Source organism: Heliconius melpomene, chromosome 21 (genome assembly GCF_056956725.1).
Source record: "Heliconius melpomene rosina isolate 202511_hmr_F chromosome 21, ASM5695672v1, whole genome shotgun sequence".
Lineage (NCBI taxonomy): Eukaryota > Metazoa > Arthropoda > Insecta > Lepidoptera > Nymphalidae > Heliconius > Heliconius melpomene.
This window is the reverse complement of record NC_140409.1, coordinates 14,624,970-14,642,609: the sequence shown is the minus strand read 5'-3', so window position 1 is coordinate 14,642,609 and position 17,640 is coordinate 14,624,970. Positions and strand designations below refer to the sequence as shown.

The 17,640-nt window shown below is 35.2% G+C and overlaps 1 protein-coding gene across 2 annotated transcripts in view; it reads right to left on the bottom strand.

Moving 5' to 3' along the window:
• The window catches only part of Fhos (Formin homology 2 domain containing), a 57,748-nt gene extending 42,458 nt beyond the window's left edge, over positions 1 to 15,290 (bottom strand). Inside the window, exons 1-4 of one of the 2 annotated variants that reach the window (XM_085205525.1) lie at positions 15,237 to 15,290; positions 4,262 to 4,345; positions 542 to 3,399; positions 114 to 147 (exon numbers count right to left, since the gene is read on the bottom strand). In XM_085205525.1, coding sequence (XP_085061651.1) covers positions 114 to 147; positions 542 to 3,399; positions 4,262 to 4,282 — 2,913 coding nt within the window. In that variant the 5' untranslated portion in view covers positions 4,283 to 4,345; positions 15,237 to 15,290. The remainder of the gene's footprint in view (positions 1 to 113; positions 148 to 541; positions 3,400 to 4,261; positions 4,346 to 15,236) is intronic. The other variant, XM_085205524.1, reaches the window with a different exon arrangement.
• Positions 15,291 to 17,640: the final 2,350 nt, after the last annotated feature.

Sequence of the window (17,640 nt, the reverse complement as noted above, 5' to 3'; positions counted from 1 at the left end):
ACATTGGGAATCGAACCTACATTCACTTTGAAAAGAAAGCACGCTGACTTTAATCTTTATCTGATTTAATATTCAATGGAATAATATTTATAATTCCTTACTGTATGACATACCTGATCTTCGTTTCTGTACTCGATTATTTCATTTCTGGAAACAAAATGAGTTTCAATTAGTTTGTTAAAAAACAATCATTGTCCCTAACTTCTACATGGCTCAGAGTGAGAAAATGAAGAGGTCAACAGATTAGAGATCAATCCACGGTCAGACACTGCTCGCAAGCAGGTAAACCTAGGACGGCCTGCTAGTGTTATACCGAACAGCAGGATAGGCAGAGCGAGTCTAATGTTAAGTCACTCCGTTCGCTTCAAGACATTGTGTGTTAAGTGACGGGACTCAATTCGACTCAACTCAATGCACTTTGTTTATAAACAGAGTGAAGAAATGAGAATAATATAAATATAATCATTCCCCTGAGTGAGGACCGAACCCACTACGCCACGACTGCCTCAACTGGGCATAGAGGTAGATATATATTAGTTACCTGCATCGTAGCTTCTTGATTATAGGCATCTGCGCGGTGCTGTCGTGGATTCGTACTTGGGTAGGGTCTATCTCCTCGCATTCGTCATCATCAAATGGTGACTGACCGGTTCTTTTGGCTAATATGGAATCCATGAATGGGCTGTAAATATGACCTGAAGTGCCCAATATGTCGTCGATATCTGTATACCGTGATATGTATTTCTGTGCACCTTTTTGATACGGTAACTTTAGTGACTCGCGTCGATAGTGGCGATTATTTTCATAAGGAGAGCGACGACCTACTCTGTAATCATAATTTGGAGTTTCCAAGCCTTCAGGACTTCTTCTGTCTCCGAGTGGTTCGTCATCAGGTAATTGAAGAGGAAACGGTGGAACTTGAGTAGATGGCACGTACACTTCTACCTCTTCAGAGTCCGAGGAATCACTATCTGGTTGTGGTGAAGGTGTCGGTAGTTTCTCGATTCCCTCTGGAATGTTTTTACTGCTAGACAGCCACCATGGACGTTCTCCAGATTCGATGTGTCGTATCCGCCTCAGTTGGAAATTTCGTTGATCTGAACCAGATTTGCTTAAAGCCAAGCTGTTTTGTGAGTCTTGTTTATTAATACTTATCACATTATCATTACTTGTCAATCTCCAGTCTTTTCGTTCACCAGATTCATTTGGCTTTACTTGAAACAAGTTCAATTTTTCACTTTTATCACTGTCACTGGAAGATTTTCTAGGAGGAGTCAGTCGTTCAATTCCTTCAGGAATATTTGCGTTACTGTCGAGCCACCAGGGCTTTTCATCATCTGTAAAGCAGTTTAACTTTAGTGGCACTTTTTGATCATTAGTTTCAAGAGGTCTTATAGCTTTAAGCTTAACTAAAGCTTCATCATTAGATGCTATAATATTTTTACTTTTATTTGGTCCACTATCAGTTAAATTTGTACTATCTTTACTTAATATTTCAGCATTTTCTATTAAACGGGAGTTTTCAATACTGTCCTGATGTCTTAACTTAAACAAATTAGTTACTGGCGCTAAGGCTCTAATTAAAAATGATTTAGCTTCCTCTGCCTCTGTCCCTTCGCTTTTTGATACTTGCATATTTGTATTGTCGTTTGATATTGCAGTTTCACTAGATGCAGACTTAGAAACGTTATTTGTTTTCGATTTTAGCACAGTTTCATCTTCACTAATAGAAGATTGCGTTGATAATGTAACACTAGATTCTGGACTGTTACTTTCTCGTGATTTACTATATTTTAATTTTGATATTCCATTTGGTACATTTGTAGTAGATGAATTTTTACTTAAACCCTTTGACGCTGCTTTACTTAAATCTTTTAATTGGGGACCTTTTTCACTATTTTGTTCTGAGTCAGTGGAGCTAGCTGATTTACTTCTTTTCTTAACGACTTTCTTTGATGATGTGGAATCAGAAGAAGAATCTGTGCTTGACTTACGTACTTTGACCTTTTTGATTTTGCTAACATTTTCTGATTTGGGTGGTTGTGGTGGCAGCTGATGATTATTGGTTACGGTGATTTCAGGTGTTAGCAATTCTGTTGGTGTGGTTGTTGATTGTAGACTGTTAGATTTCTTTAATTTAAGATTTACATTAATTATAATTTCGGATGTTTCCTTTGCTTGTTCAAGGCTTGTGTTTTCATCAAAGTGACTATTAACTGTACATTTTCCTACATCATTTTCGTCTAGGTTAGAGTAGGAATTTTGGTTATCTACTGGCAAAGGTTCTTTACTTCGGCTGCGACTGCTTCTTTTGTTTTCTCTTAAATTGGAATACTGCGTCGAATACCTTCCTGCGTAACCGGTATAGTTTGTCGAATTAGGAGAATAATATGTCCAATTTGTCACACTAGTTCTACTCGTGCTACCAAACCTGCTTGCTCGTGTGGGGTCATCAAGTCGGTCAGATTGTATTTCTTTATCTATCATTTCAGGTCTTTTTCTAGTTCGTGTAAGAATTTTCTCGACTGTTTTTGCCATATCCGCTCTTCTCATTCTCACATACGCCGATGAACCAGGTGGTGTAGGTGATGTGTGTCGAGATATAACGGCAATTTTTTCAATATCATCATTCTTGTCAACAATAACTTCAGTGCCATTTTGACTACAAATTTTGCTATCTTCATTTTGTTTTTCTGTTTTTTCTTCTGCTATAATTTGTGTTAATTTGTGTTTATCGGTATCTGTCTTTGTTATTTCAAGATGATCAATAGGTGAAATACATGTTCTTTTGATAGGAGTGGGACTTCTTAAGTAGCTCGACGATGCTAATCGATTGGCAATAGCATATCGGTTTACTGTAAGTTCAGGTTTACTCTCTACCCTAGTTACAGGACTCGGCTTAGAGTAACTTTGTGTGCGCGGATATATTTTATAATTTGATAGGCTACTGTAACTAGAAGTCTTATCAGTCTTAATTGGAATGTCTTTGTCACGATCAACAGAACTTAAATCTTGGCTTTTATCCTTGAAATTTTTGGTTAGTCTTCTATCGGGGCTGGTGTGCCTTGATGTGCGACTGATGCTGTATTTAGATACTGGACTGACATCTCGACTTCTGGTCGTGTTGAGTGAAGGAACAGCCAGTTTGGAATAATCTTTTTTTTCATATTTAGATATTGGTTTATCAGTTGTTGCTGTTTTGTTATAGCTTGCATATCGATTCGTGATCGTTGATATTGGAGTTTCTTCTCGAGCAGAACGGGTATCATTTAGCACAGGAATGCTGGATGACTTGTATGAAAGGGTGGATGTATATTTCGCAGTGACAGTGGCTGGTCGGTCAGAAGATATGGTGGAGGTTCTAGATTCTCTATTTTTTCCATATGTCGATGAATCATACTGAAAAGTGGAAAGAACTAAAATTAATTCATCAACATTAAGGGGCTATCGAGGCACAGCGTCTGACTGTAAAAGAAAGTAAGTAGTTTTGGTAAAATTTCCATTCCTAAGAGTGGCTTTAAGTTCTGATCCAAAACGCAATGTTTTGAGATTGCGCTTACGCAGAGTGTCTTAACACCAGGTTCTCTCTGCCTATCCTGCTTTTCGAGGGAGAAATACAGGGGGAAGCTAAAAAAACATTTTAAGCAATTAACTATAAAGAAAAAAATAACTAAACACTATGAGTGCGTACATTCAATCACGTAATATGTTCAAATCCCTAATGCTCACTCCACACTATCGTTAATAAAGCTGTTCTCTATAACGCTTTATAAATAGCTAACGGAATGTGCTCGTAGATATCGTACAAGGGAGCCGTAGGTGTCGTAAGAGTGAAGCCCTTTACTCTTGCAGTAGACTGATTAATAGCAAACTGAAGAGTGCACTCTCTTACACTCATATTTATTTTGTTATAGAAATAATAAATTTGCTAAAATAAAAAAAAATAGAAAGGTCGGCATGGGGAACCTTGGAACGTAGTGTTAAGACATTCCGTTACCGTCTGTGTGGAACTTCCGTTCCACTCTTTCCGCCGTATTCATGAGGCATGGCGTGTTGAGCGGCGTTACTCAACGAGGAAAATATTAAATATTTAATTCCTCATCGCTATAACAGTCGCTCGCTTTTGCCCACCAACGGAGTGATTGTATTTAATTAATTTTAATTTTCCGTCTTTCATACACAAAACGCGGCTGATAAACGAAACTTAAAAATAATATTAAAATAGCCAGGCATTTTCTTAAAAATATTTTAAAAAACTTACATAATTTCTATATGATGACATTGTTTTGACCAATCAAATTGCTTCTACAAATAAGATTGAGATATTGGAACCCAGATGCTAGTCCTGAAACAAAACAAAATTCTTATAAAATTACAATGTACATTAAAATTCTGCATTAGGTAGTTTGACAACTAAAGTTCAAAACTTGTGTATTATTTACAAGAAAGCAACACAAGCAAGGACAACCAGATGCGCCAACCTACTTTTTATGGAAAAAATGTACATGTACGTGTAAATAACTAGTATATAAACAATTAACAATCCTACGCGGAATCGAACCGGGTTCCACCGTCGACTTGCCATTTACCAGTCTAGCTACGCCCGGATTCGAGTGAAGCAAGCGTCTGCCACAACCGAACAGGCACTGGCTATTTATATGAATAACATCTTATGTTTTTATTATGAACTGCCCTTTTCAGTTTTAAAATAGACGCCATTTCGATTCAATGTTTCCGTACTGACCCATATCGATTGATGGACTAGGCTCCGTTACTTACGAGTACATAGCTAGTAACTCGTAGCCAGATGTTCTATTTCGGTTAATTAGTGCAACTACATGCAACGGGTAACAATACAATACAAAACACCTAGTTATACTCGTAAGACCCTTCGTTCCAGACGCATCTCCCAAATTTCGAGACATTGAATGGCGGAACTCCACACCGCGTTTTGCCTTGTTACTTCGCAGGGAAAGAAAAGTATTTTATGTATTTAGGTTCGATCGGATCGGTTTCAATTAATATGGGGTCAGATCTCACTCATTGATGTGAGAATCGAACCCAGAACCGTCATATTACCGACAGCCTGAACTCTGCTATAGATGTAGTAGTATATAAGTGTCATCAACGGTCCCCACAATGAACTTACATCCTAACTGGATCACAGCGAGCGCGGACTGTACGCGAGTTTTTTTACAAAATTCTTACAAAACACTAACTAGCTCTAAACTTATGCCTTGAGTGGATTCGAACCCAACACTTTTATAGACAAAGGCTCATTATTGTTCATATAATATTAAAATAGTTTTAAGTATATTTCACTTTTATATCCTATACTAGGTACCCTAGGTCGACCCCTATAACTAGCTAGCCGTCTCATATTAAAAAGTAAGTTTTTGTAAATGATTCGATCCACATTCCTATACGACGCGTTGCCGGGTGACCTTCATCATCTTTAGTAGAGTGCTCGTTTGCCTCTACTAATGTGTAATTAAACACAATCGTCGTGAACGATTACTCTGCTGGATTTAGACTCCGAGGTAGATGATTGTGTAGTTCAGGAGTGATAGTGGCCTGCCGCCTGCATTGAATACATGAGTCAACAACGTTGATTTTTTCGATTAAATATGTTCCTCTATGTATATGCATATAAAATGTGGCTATTAGGAACTCCTGAATCATATATTGTCACAAGAACGTAAAAGACGGAAGGCTGAATGACTTTATCAAGCCGACTTTTCCAGAAAATACCAATCGTAAGCAAGATGGAAAGAATGTTATTGGGGCTTTCTTTCATATAAAAAATAAAAAATGAAAATGCCATGTGGAGAACCGTTGCCCAGTGTTGCAAATGGTTGTTAAGACTATCTAAAAAGCCAGAGTTTTACTATGATTCTATTGAAGTATTATTGCATGTGCAAGTTACTAATGTGCGAGTTACAAATTTTTCACTGATTTTCTCCCACGGTTCAACTAAAGTACTGTGATTGTATTAGTAAACAGTATATTATCATAAATGTATCTTATTCATTCATTGAAACAATGAGATAATACAGCGATTTCAGTTTTACACGTCATTTTTACGTATCATTGGGATTCTAGGGTTAAAAAAGAAAGAATCCATTCAAAAAGCTTTAATCTTTATACTTAAAGAGTTTTCCAAAAAGTTCAGTGAATTTATATAAATAGAGCTAGCTGTAAGCGATACTCACGTTATTTACTTTTTTGTACTTTTGTTTAATTATGATATTTTTTTATTTATATACATTTTTCTTTCCTAAGTGTGGAATACATTAAATACGTTTTTTGGTCAGTATTATGTTTGTAACAGTATAGGAAGAGACACCATCTTCTCCGCTTTCCGTCTGAGTTCAAGACACGACTTGTTAAATAGGGAAACTTAACGCTGCACCAAAGAGAGAGAGAGGACGAGTGGTGATGGTGGTGGTAGTGGTTGTCAACGAGTGGTTGTGGTTGTCCTATGTAAAACTTTATTTAATTAGGTATTATTTTTGTGCAAAGTTACATTTTGGTATATTGACAAGAACATACGTAAAAAGTATTCGGCCGAATTGAGTATCTCCCTTTTTTGAAGTTGGTTGAAAATGAGAACATCCTCTTTTTTGAGGTTGGGTGAAAAGAAATGCAACGATCAGGAATCTCACCTCTGACATGAATTTAAAAAGTTTTTGCTTGTAACTAACCTAAACCTAACCAAACTTTCACCAAATTATCCTTTAAGTATATCCTTTCAAATAAAAAAAGAATCATCAAAATCGGTTGGCGCGACATTGAGTTATTCGTCTATTTGTCGCGCACACACCTAATGCAAATTTAAGACTTATGTGATTTTCTCATAGATACCATTATCAGATATGGACCAAAAAAAAATGGGACCATTCGGGAAGCTTCACCTTTCAAAGAAAAAAAAATTTTCAAAATCAGTTCACCCAGTCAAAAGTTATGAGGTAACAAACATAAAAAAAAAATAAAAAAAAATAAATTAATTTTTAACAAAAACAAAAACCGACTTCTAACAACGAACTAAAAAGTGAAAAATAATTTTACAAAGATTTTATAATTTTGAAGAATGGATACCATTGTCAGACATGGACCAAAAAAAATTGGACCATTCGGGAAGCTTCCTTTCAAATAAAAAAAAAAATATCAAAATCGGTTCACCCAGTCAAAAGTTATGAGGTAAAAATAATACTGTCGAATTGATAACCTCCTTTTCTTACAGAAGTCGGTTAATAAGTCCTGAGCGACTGACAGATAACTACTGGACATAGAAAGGGGAAATCTGGTATGTACATAGGTAGCTTAGGGAGTATGGGGGAGTACATTTCAAAGTCTACTCAAGAAAAGTTGAGGGCCACAACTAGTCTTATTATAAAGAAGTTTTGTTTTCGTTCGCCAACATAACGCCTGGTTAACAGAATCGTTCCAGTCCATACTCCATAGCAAACAGACAGACAACTGGCGCTATAAGTATTGGAAAGTTTACGAGAAAATAGCCCGGAGGTGAAGCTAGTGCGACGGGCTCTCGAAGTGTTTATATAAATGTATGTTTCCTTGCTTTGGTAAGAAGGCTTGTCTTGAATATTGGCCACTGCGCCATGACGGCCTCCTTTAGAAAATGGAAAAACATATATTTGAATATATCATTTATTTATTGCATATTTCATATATTTGCATATATTTTTAATTTTATAGTATTACCAATAAATCAAAAGCAAAAATTTTTTTTAGATGAAGCTCTTATTTAAACGCTCTAAAAAGGAGAAAATATTTTTTATTAATTAACTATCAACTAATAACCTCATTGTACACAATTTATATGACCATAAAATGTTGTCGCATTTATCAATGTTTAATTAAATTGAAACTTTAAAAATTTATACCTAGCAGTTTTTACTTAATTTATTAAGTACTAGTTTATTTACCCAAGTAACTCACGCGGCAAGCTTTTATGATCATTTTTTGCTTTTAATCTATTTTGTACTTTTGAGTTACTGCTGGCTAGGTTTCTCAGTCTAGCCATAACTGTTGTAAGCTCGTTTGCCGGTTAATTTCGAAGTCTATACGGACAGATATTGTATCAGTTTAGCTTTATTAATTTTTAACTGGCGTCGAGTATTTGAATATAATATAGTGCTATAATATTGGATCTAGAGTGATGCCACATTTTATTCCTAATTGTTCTGGGCAAGCCCTTTTATTTGATAGCCATTTTTTTTTATGTTGAATAGGCTTACGTTTGACCGTATCAACTCTGGTGAGCGTTGATGCGGTCTACGGTGGTGCACGCTTGCCTAGCCCCTAGCCGATACCTATTTACTCTGGTTTTGAAGATACTCATATTGTATGTCTTAGGAAATACAGAATTATTTCAGACGTGCATACATAACAGCTGTCTCACCACTAACTAACTATTCCGTTATCTTGTATGGTCCGCCATATTAGGTTAGAATGACGTCACACATTTTATCGTGCATTGTCATCCAAACTAAACGTTTTAAGACATCTACTTCAAAATTGGGCTCCAAACCTGCACCCGAACTAACATACATTGCAGGTTAAATATAAGCTTCTATAAACAAGCAGCCGTCATTATTCAAGTACGAGTAGGTAGGTATCCAGCAAATTACTTCTGTCGACCAAATAATACCAAAATCGGCTTACCTTCGAGTTGCAATACGAAACATATGCTGTGCAAATAAAATGGATATTCTATGTTTAATTTTATATTCTATATTTATTTATCAAAAAGGTAGATAGAAGGAGTCTGGTGTTTAGACACTGTTCCCCACTCTCCGCCTAATTTTAGAGACAATGCGTGTTGAGTGGTGAAAGTCAACACTCAACACGAATTTATTTCCCATGAAAGTAATTTAAATAGAATAATTTCTTAAGTAGGGATCGCATCCACAGTCAGTTATACTCGTACTCTATTTAAGACCGGGACACGAGAGAGCGAATGTTGTTTATAAGGGGGGATTTTAATTTGTTTTCCAATAGCTAATAATATAATACATTATTTGACTTATACATATATTTTGATTAAAGCGCAATGGTTGCGGTGACAAAGTAAAGCGCGCAATAAACACGAAATATGTAGAAAATTGTTGACCCGGAGTGTCTACAATTTGACTAGGTCCAATCTGCCTACTCAGCAGCAGGACCAGTCCAGTCCAGTCAGCAGGACCCTGGTTAGACTATTTTTGGTTATTGCTTTCAACAAAGGATCAGAAATAAAATGAACAATTATGAAAACGTCACGTCCTCACGCTGTGCCCCGCATGTATCAAGGTAGTAGCAACCCGCCACCATAGCATTTACTGTAAACTATATTTGTACTAAGCTGTGATACCATTGTTATCTAATAATAGGTTTTTAGATTGTATTTTGTATGCCTTCGTGGCGCAGCAGCACAGGTTCGATTTCCACTCAGGGTAAAGTAGTACTTTCATTTTCCCGCTCTGGTAACGAGCACTTTAAACGTTAGGTTCCCTGAGCCTACCTTGTCTCTGTAACGGTGTACCCCACACCTAAGACACATTGTTCCCCACTCATCGTACGAGACAGTGCAGTGACACATAACATATAAAATTGAAATATATAAGTCAACCTGTCAACCTGCGCTTGAAACTGTCTGTCTGTTATTTTATTTTGACAATTTTGTGGATGATTTTTAAATTCATTATTGAAATACATTACAAACAGTAAATAGCAGTTGGTTAAACGTTAGTTTTTTCCTTTTTATATTTTTTTACAGTCATGCTATATCCCGCACATATTAGGGTAACCAGATAGCAGAGGAAACCATAGAGCCTAGTGTGAAAAGTCTCCGTTCCACATTAACACTCACTTTTCACCGAATTTTTGGTGCAATGTTTTGCCTCGTTAGTAGAGCGAGGAAATGAAAATAAATATTTAATTTCTGACTAGCCTCAGTTAAGTTAATTAACACAAGTTTATAAAGTAATTTTACCATACTTAGTAATTCAATATATTTTTTAACTACTTGTATGATTATTTTAACGGTAATTGTTAGTAAGAATATTTAAAAAAGAAAGTTGAACGGAATGCGAGATATAGAGAATGTTAGCACTAGGTTCCCTCTGCATACCCTGCTTATATAAATCAATGTTAGAGTAAAAACCAGCGAGTACATTGAGACTTATTTACGTCGAATCTACCACGAAAATAAATGGCCTACTCCCGCGTTCACTCACGTCAAACACTGACTGCGCCGGGTTATTGGCTTAGCAGTAATCGGGTCAGACGTTAGTGTACCTACTATGTAAATATAAGGTAAGGATACGAACTAGATAAAGTTAGAGTTCAGCATTTAGTTTCGCCTCTTGTTACATTTACACATTTACACAGCTTAAATAAAGACAGCTATAACTTATTGACAGACAGACAGTGCTGGACGCGTGACTTACTTACTTGTATTATATTTGTAACTAACTCATGTTATGTTGCTTGTGGGTAGTTTATTATATGTATTTTAGCTTCACGCTCTATCCCGCTTAAAACAGGATAGTCCCAATTGTCGAGTGTTTGTTATCAGAGCAATGAAATGAATGTCATTCAAACTAAGCCTATTTATATTTGAAACAAATCCACTTACGCCTCTTATTTAGGTTAAATTATTTGTTCGTAAATATTTATGATAAGGTTACTATAATTTCGTGGCGTTGAGTTCCATGCATAATGAGATGCAATATTCTACATAATTCGACAGTAGGCGGAACGGAGAGGTTTCTCTGAAATTGATTGTTTAGTTCGCGCGCGTACGTCTAAAAATACACCATTTAATGAGTAAACCCAAAAATATAGTTCGACAAGCTTCATATTTAAGACCAATCCAATGACCCCCTTGGCATAGTCCTGCCGAGACACTGCCAAATCTCAGGGTTCAACTCCGCGGCTATTTTTCCCAAAAGGTCACTTCAGTTCATCCGGATGTTAATGTAATTGCATCACCCTGTATTTTTAGGTAGCAAAGTCGGACGATACTAAAATTATATCCGCCGTATACTACACTACGTATAGAGGATAGAGATGACCCAATAAGCATAGTTTTTATTTCTAGGGTTCCGTACTTTTTTTTTAAAAAAAGAAACCCTTATGAGATCACTCTGTTGTCCGTCTGTCTGTCCGTCTGTCTATCAAGACCCTTTATCTCAAGAACTCTTGCAGATATCGGATTGAAATTTAAACCATATACTCAGATCTACGGCCTCTTAATTTCCGTTAATTTAATGTTTTCATCGCAAAAAACGTATATTTATATTTAGGCATTATAAAGAGAATCAAAATTCATAGGGTACTTCCGGTTGACCTAGAATTATGAAATTTGGCAGCTAGTATCTAGAAGTAGTACTTGTTCAGGAACAAGTTTCTCAGGACATTGTCTGTTGAGTGGCGAAACTTGACTCCGCCTACGTACCAGAGCGAGCTGCTGAGCTGTGCTCCAAGGGACCGTAGGCCAGGTAAGCTTATCACCAAGTAACTGCCCCAAGTAACTGCCCCAAGTAACTGCCCCAAGCAACAAATAGCGGGGAGCCGCTACAAGCTACACAAATGAATCACTCGCATCAAAGATGACAGTACTAAGACGTTATTAATAATTAGGTACCTACCTAGCAGTGTGCGTGTGTGTCTGTGTGTAACGTATTCTTTAGAATAAACTGCCGCCGGTTAAAAATAGAGCAAGCATTGGGACATCCTGACTAAAGTATTTTTGTAAGAGCTCCTCCCGGTATCCGTTTGTACAGGACGTTATTACATTTATAATAATACTAGCGACCCTATTACTACTAGATTATTCATATAATGTATGTTTGCAAAGCACTTAAGATAATGTGAAAATTAATTAAACCCTAATACAACCCGCATTTTCGTAGTTTCAATAAGGATTTTCCAATTGTTTTACACAGCAAGAATTTTTTAGTAGGTACCGTAATTTTAAATCTGTACTACTAATCTTTTCAAATACTTATTAAAATATATTTAAATGACTATTTTCAGATAGTTAAATGACTATTTTTAAACGGAAGAAAGAATTATAAATAAAAACCTACCTACTAATAACTACTATAAAAAAAAATATGAAACCAAATATATCGCGCTGAAATAATACATTGAACTTGAATTATCCAATACGTGCAAACGCATCTAAATCTTCGTTGCTATAAAGGCAGGCGGGTTTTTTTTTTTTCGAGCATGTGGTTAATGCTGAAGAGGGTATTCTGATGAATCCCTGATGAAAAGCAAGCACTACGTGGCTACCTGTGTGGAAAATTAAATAGAATGCATCGGCCGGGAATCGAACCCGGGCCGCCCGCGTGGCAGGCGAGCATTCTACCACTAAACCACCGATGCGTGTAAGGCAGGCGGGCGCGGCGGACGCATGGCGAGTGGCGAGCCGTTTCGCAGCAAGGATTTTTTGATATGGTAACAACTTCTAAAGTACTTATTAAAATGAAAAACAGTAAAAGACAGTTTTGGTCTACATTAAATGGCCAACGTAACTAATGTACTTATTTATATGCTGAGAGTAAGGGATAAGTGAAACTTGACTCGATACAGCTGATGTATGAACGACGGGATGTGTCAACAATTAAATGCGTTTTTCTGTAAAACTATTCGCAATTTCGAAATAGTGTAAAAGCAAATTTTATCTTCGTTTAACGTAAAATATTAATAAAGTATTTTAAAGGATAAGGATTAATACCATTATGGAAAAATATGACTCACAATAAAAAATATATTGAAATTATTATTTTTAGACAGAAAAATGATCACTACACGTTATTCTTAAAAGATACGAATATACCGTCGCGGACTTTTTTGTAGATCTTATTAAGAGGAACAATACTCCGGTACATTTTTTTTTCATGTAGTACTTACCATTAAAGCAGCGCATGCGCGAAAGTGTCTCAACGGGTACGACTTTATACACATTTATCGTATTTATGTTAATTTACATAAGAATGTACAAATAATAAACTATATATAAACCTTCTATGAAAAATAGTCGAAAACCGCATCAAAATCTGTTGGGTGGTTTAGAAGAAGAAGAGTTAGAAACAACAGACAGACACGAAAAACGACTTTGTTTTGTAAGATATAGGATAGGATAGGATAGGATAGGATAGTTGAAGCCGTCTGATACCTATAGATAAAAACTAAGAGGAAGTCGAATTAGTTGAGTTACGTGGAAAGAATAAAAATAAATTCGACGAAACCTAGTCACTTTGGAAACTATAGTTATACATAATTACTAAAAAAGTGGGTGCTTTTAATAAAACACACGCGAGTTTTAGTCTCTTTCCTACATAGCAGGATAAACAAAGCAAATTTGGCATCAAAACACTCCGTTCCCGAGTGGGAGTTGAATCCACAATCACGCATCCACATCGCATTTACAGTCAGAGGCTGTGCCGATGCTTTAACCAATATCTCTTTCAACAACCCCTCATAAATGTGTGTATGTGCCAGCTGTGACTAAACATATCAACAAACGAAGATTGCCAGTAAAAAGCTCGTCACGCGAACATCTCTTGCACTGTAGGTGCGCTAACTGCTGCACTTACCATTACATAGATTACGCAAGTAGCCAGCGCATACAAGACGCTGGGTGAATTAAAACGAAATCCTCGTCTTGATGCAGAACAATGAACAATTGCCGCCTCATCTGAACTTGACACACTTGCTTGCACTAGACAATCTGTCTGAACACTACGTTCCCTCTGCTTATACTACTTTAAACCTACGGGAAGAAGCGTGAAGATTAGAATTGAAGTGAGCCTTAGCTTATTACAAAAACTCTTCAGTCATAGAAAAAAATAATATTTAAATTAATAAAAAATTACTTATCATAAATGACAAGCTCACTCTAAGGTCGTCAGAACTCTTAAAAATAATTTTAAAAAATCAATGAAAGTGATTAATTTCAATCATTTCATTTAAAGAGATTCATTAATTTGCTTTTTTATTCCCAACACATGTTGTACGTAGTTGTAGGTAGTCGGACCAGTAATAACGTAAATGATTACAGTGCTACCCTAAATGTAAAATTGGGTAAATTTGGGTGAATTACAAAGAAATATTCAGTCCATTCGTATTAAGATAATTATACAAACGGGTAAAATGTAATACAAATAATACACTGTGTCCTAAAGTCTACGCTAACAACGTTGTGGACTACGACTTATTCAATTCATTCATTATTATAAACACTTCTATGTGGGCAAGGTCTTGAGAAATCATGTTCTATACTAAATCTTATATTTTAAATGAATATAACATTTTTTTAACTTTACGCTGTATCCGGCACATCAAGGTAGCCAGAAGGAACCAGGAACCTAGTGTTAGGAACTTTTAGAAGACGAAACTTCTGTCACCCACTTTCCGTCGAATTCTGGATTCATTGCGTGTTAAGAGCCGGAACTTAATTAAATTTATAATAGATAGATAGATGAAATATTTGAAATTAATGAAAATTTAATTTCATCGAGTGTTAATCGAACCCACAACCCGTCCCGTTAAAATAAGTTAAATAAAATAATAATAAGGAGTTATAGGGCTACACTGCTTGCACAGGCTACATGTCGCAGATACGATTCCCATAGCTATACTGTACGCACCTAGCGTATATAGAAATCGTTGTTTACATATTTAGAATTGAGAACATTAATAAAGTGTTAAAATGTTGCAGATTGCTCGTTTGTACCTTGGTGTAGTGGGTAAATGAGAACCTATGTGAGTGTGCACTGGTGTGCACTGGTGTGCACTCAACCCATAATATCTTGAAAATTAGACGAAAAAATATTTTATACTTCGCTATAAGCTTATACATATTTATACGCTGTCAATTATGGATTGGCTTGCCCTCAACTCTCATATAAAAACATAAACCAGTTTTTAGAAAAATATGAGACAAAAACGCTAATTAAAACCTTATTTCTTCCAAAATTTTCTTCAGAACATTTATTTTTCACAAATTACATTTAAAATTCACATAAAAAACAGCACAAGCTAACAAAATACCGTCGTTAAAGCGGCGGCATGCACCGAGACGTGCAGTACAGAAATAACTCAAATATATCTTTAAGAACGAAAACTTTTAAATATTACCTATAAAATATGTTTTTAATTCGTTTCAAGGTAAGGTAAGGGTTATATAGGTAGGTTAGGTAATAATAAAAAGTTTAACTTACCTGTAGAGTTACAGTGGTAGGTGGTAGGTGCGCGTGCGGCGCAGGGCGGGCGGCGACTGGGCGGGCGGGCGGAGCGCACGCGCACGCGCACACATTACGCGCGCTACATTGCATTAGATGTAAATGACGTATTGGTACATATTAATTGGGTTGTTTTAGTTTTTTTTAGGAAGTATTATTATAATTTTGGAAATTTATAAATATTACTTAGTTATATATTAATACATATATGTAAAAATATTACTTTTTTATAATAATAAGAAAGACACTGTATACTATATGTATATAAGTGGAGAATCAACGAAAAATCGATACAAAATTAACAACGAAGAATATTGGTCGATACTAATTTTTGATACGTGATGGATCAAATTTAGGTGACGAGTAATTTTTTTCAAAATATCAAATAATGTAAAATAATACATAAAATAGTACATTTATGATAATTTAATTATTTATATATACAGGGGGGAATTTTCAGCACCACTTTAAATGAAACCACAGTTTTAACTACTCTATAAAAGCCTAATATAATTCAGAAAACAAATAATTCCCAAAAATAAAAAAGTTATTTTTTTCAAACAAAATAAATAATAAAATTATCGTTTTAAAATAAAACGCTATTTGTAAAGTATAACATAAACACGCACACACTTACCTGTCAAAGCGGCAACGTCGCATACGTATGTGTGCGTCACACGAAATACAGGTATGGATAAAAATCGTGAAATGAAAAGAAAAAATCCTACGTCCAAACTGTTGAGCTACCTTGATTATTTTTTTTAAATTCTGGATTTGAAATATTTCACCCTATATGCAGTTTCAGTAAAAAAAAGCGCTGCCTCTTCCACCTGTATAATATAATATTTTATTTATATTAATATTATTTGTGATCTATTAAATAAATATTAATAATTTAATGTTTTGCAAGCTTTTCTCGCAAATCGTATTATATTAATTGCTCTACGACTAGGAATATGCCGCCATCTTGTTGTACTCGTACAATACAACTCCACTTTTGTAACACGAGCTAACCTGCCGCCTGTTTCCATTACAGTCGAGCAGGTGTCGCTGTAAGCTTGTCGCATTCACTTCTTAAATAAGCTTAAGTAATGCTTATTTTTTAACCGACTCCTATAAGAAGTAAGTTGCTAACCCTCTCCGTTTTAATGGGTATATCACATGTATCCGGGTAGACAGAGCACCTAGTGTCTCGACACTTCGAAACTCTCGAGTTCTGGACATTACGACTCTCGACACTCTTTTTCTACCAGAGCAAGCAAATTAAAATAAACAAAGAGGCCAAAGGGGCTTAATATAATAGGCCAAATATAATATTCTAAATTTAAAATGGCTGCTATTTTTTCTTAATTACTCACGAAAATTATACACTCCGTGATGTCTATTTGCTTTAATCGGTATAAATTAATCTAGCAAAATGTGTTTTTAAAAAATTATATAAAAAAATATACCTCCTTTTTGACATGCATTCTCTTATTGTACTAGTCTTTTTCTTTACTGTACAATCCCACGACTGAAATGAAAAGGACTTCTGCTCACTGGGTAGATCAATTATAAACCTACACTCTTACACTTAGCACTTAAACTATTTATACACTTTATACACTTTATACACTTTATAACGTTTGCTTAGAGCCTGCTAGCAATAGTACAATATAGGAGAGTGGAGACTGTGTTCAATTCTGTTTTGTATGGGTACAATTTCCCTCCAAAACTAAGCTTACCGGGTGTATCTCATATTCATAATTCACAATAAAGATAGTTTCAGTGCTGCCATCATTTATAACATATTTCATATTAAAAATATTTAATTGCCGTTAAATTAATCTTATTAGCAATACTTATTTTTAAATAACAATCTTTATTTTTATTAGTAAAAATATTTCATTTAATTTATAATCTTATAACAATATCATAGTAACTTCCTATAGTTTTAACAATATAATGTACAATCACTATCAAAAAGTATTTAATTGAAGTAAAATTACTAAATCATATTGACAATATTTATTTTAAAATTACAATACATATAATTATATTAATAAAAGTACTTCATTTATATTTTTATGTTCACTCATGAATAAAGTCTCATTAATCTCTCTGCCAATTGGAAGAAAAATTTCAAAAGAAATTGATTTCACTGCAGTTTTTGAAGAACTTAGTAAAATTAAGAAACGAAAACATAATATACAATACAAGTGTTAGATCTCTCTGTAGTCGGTCGCTCATGTCTGAGGATAGAGGTCAGCACTAGGGTTGCATCTTGAGCTTGAGCAGATCTCTTTTTATCTCCAGGACACGAGGATTTTTTTGCTAATGTCTACTACGCATATTTTTGATATTTCGTATTTTATTTTTCTATGTTAATGTTTTATTTTTCTTA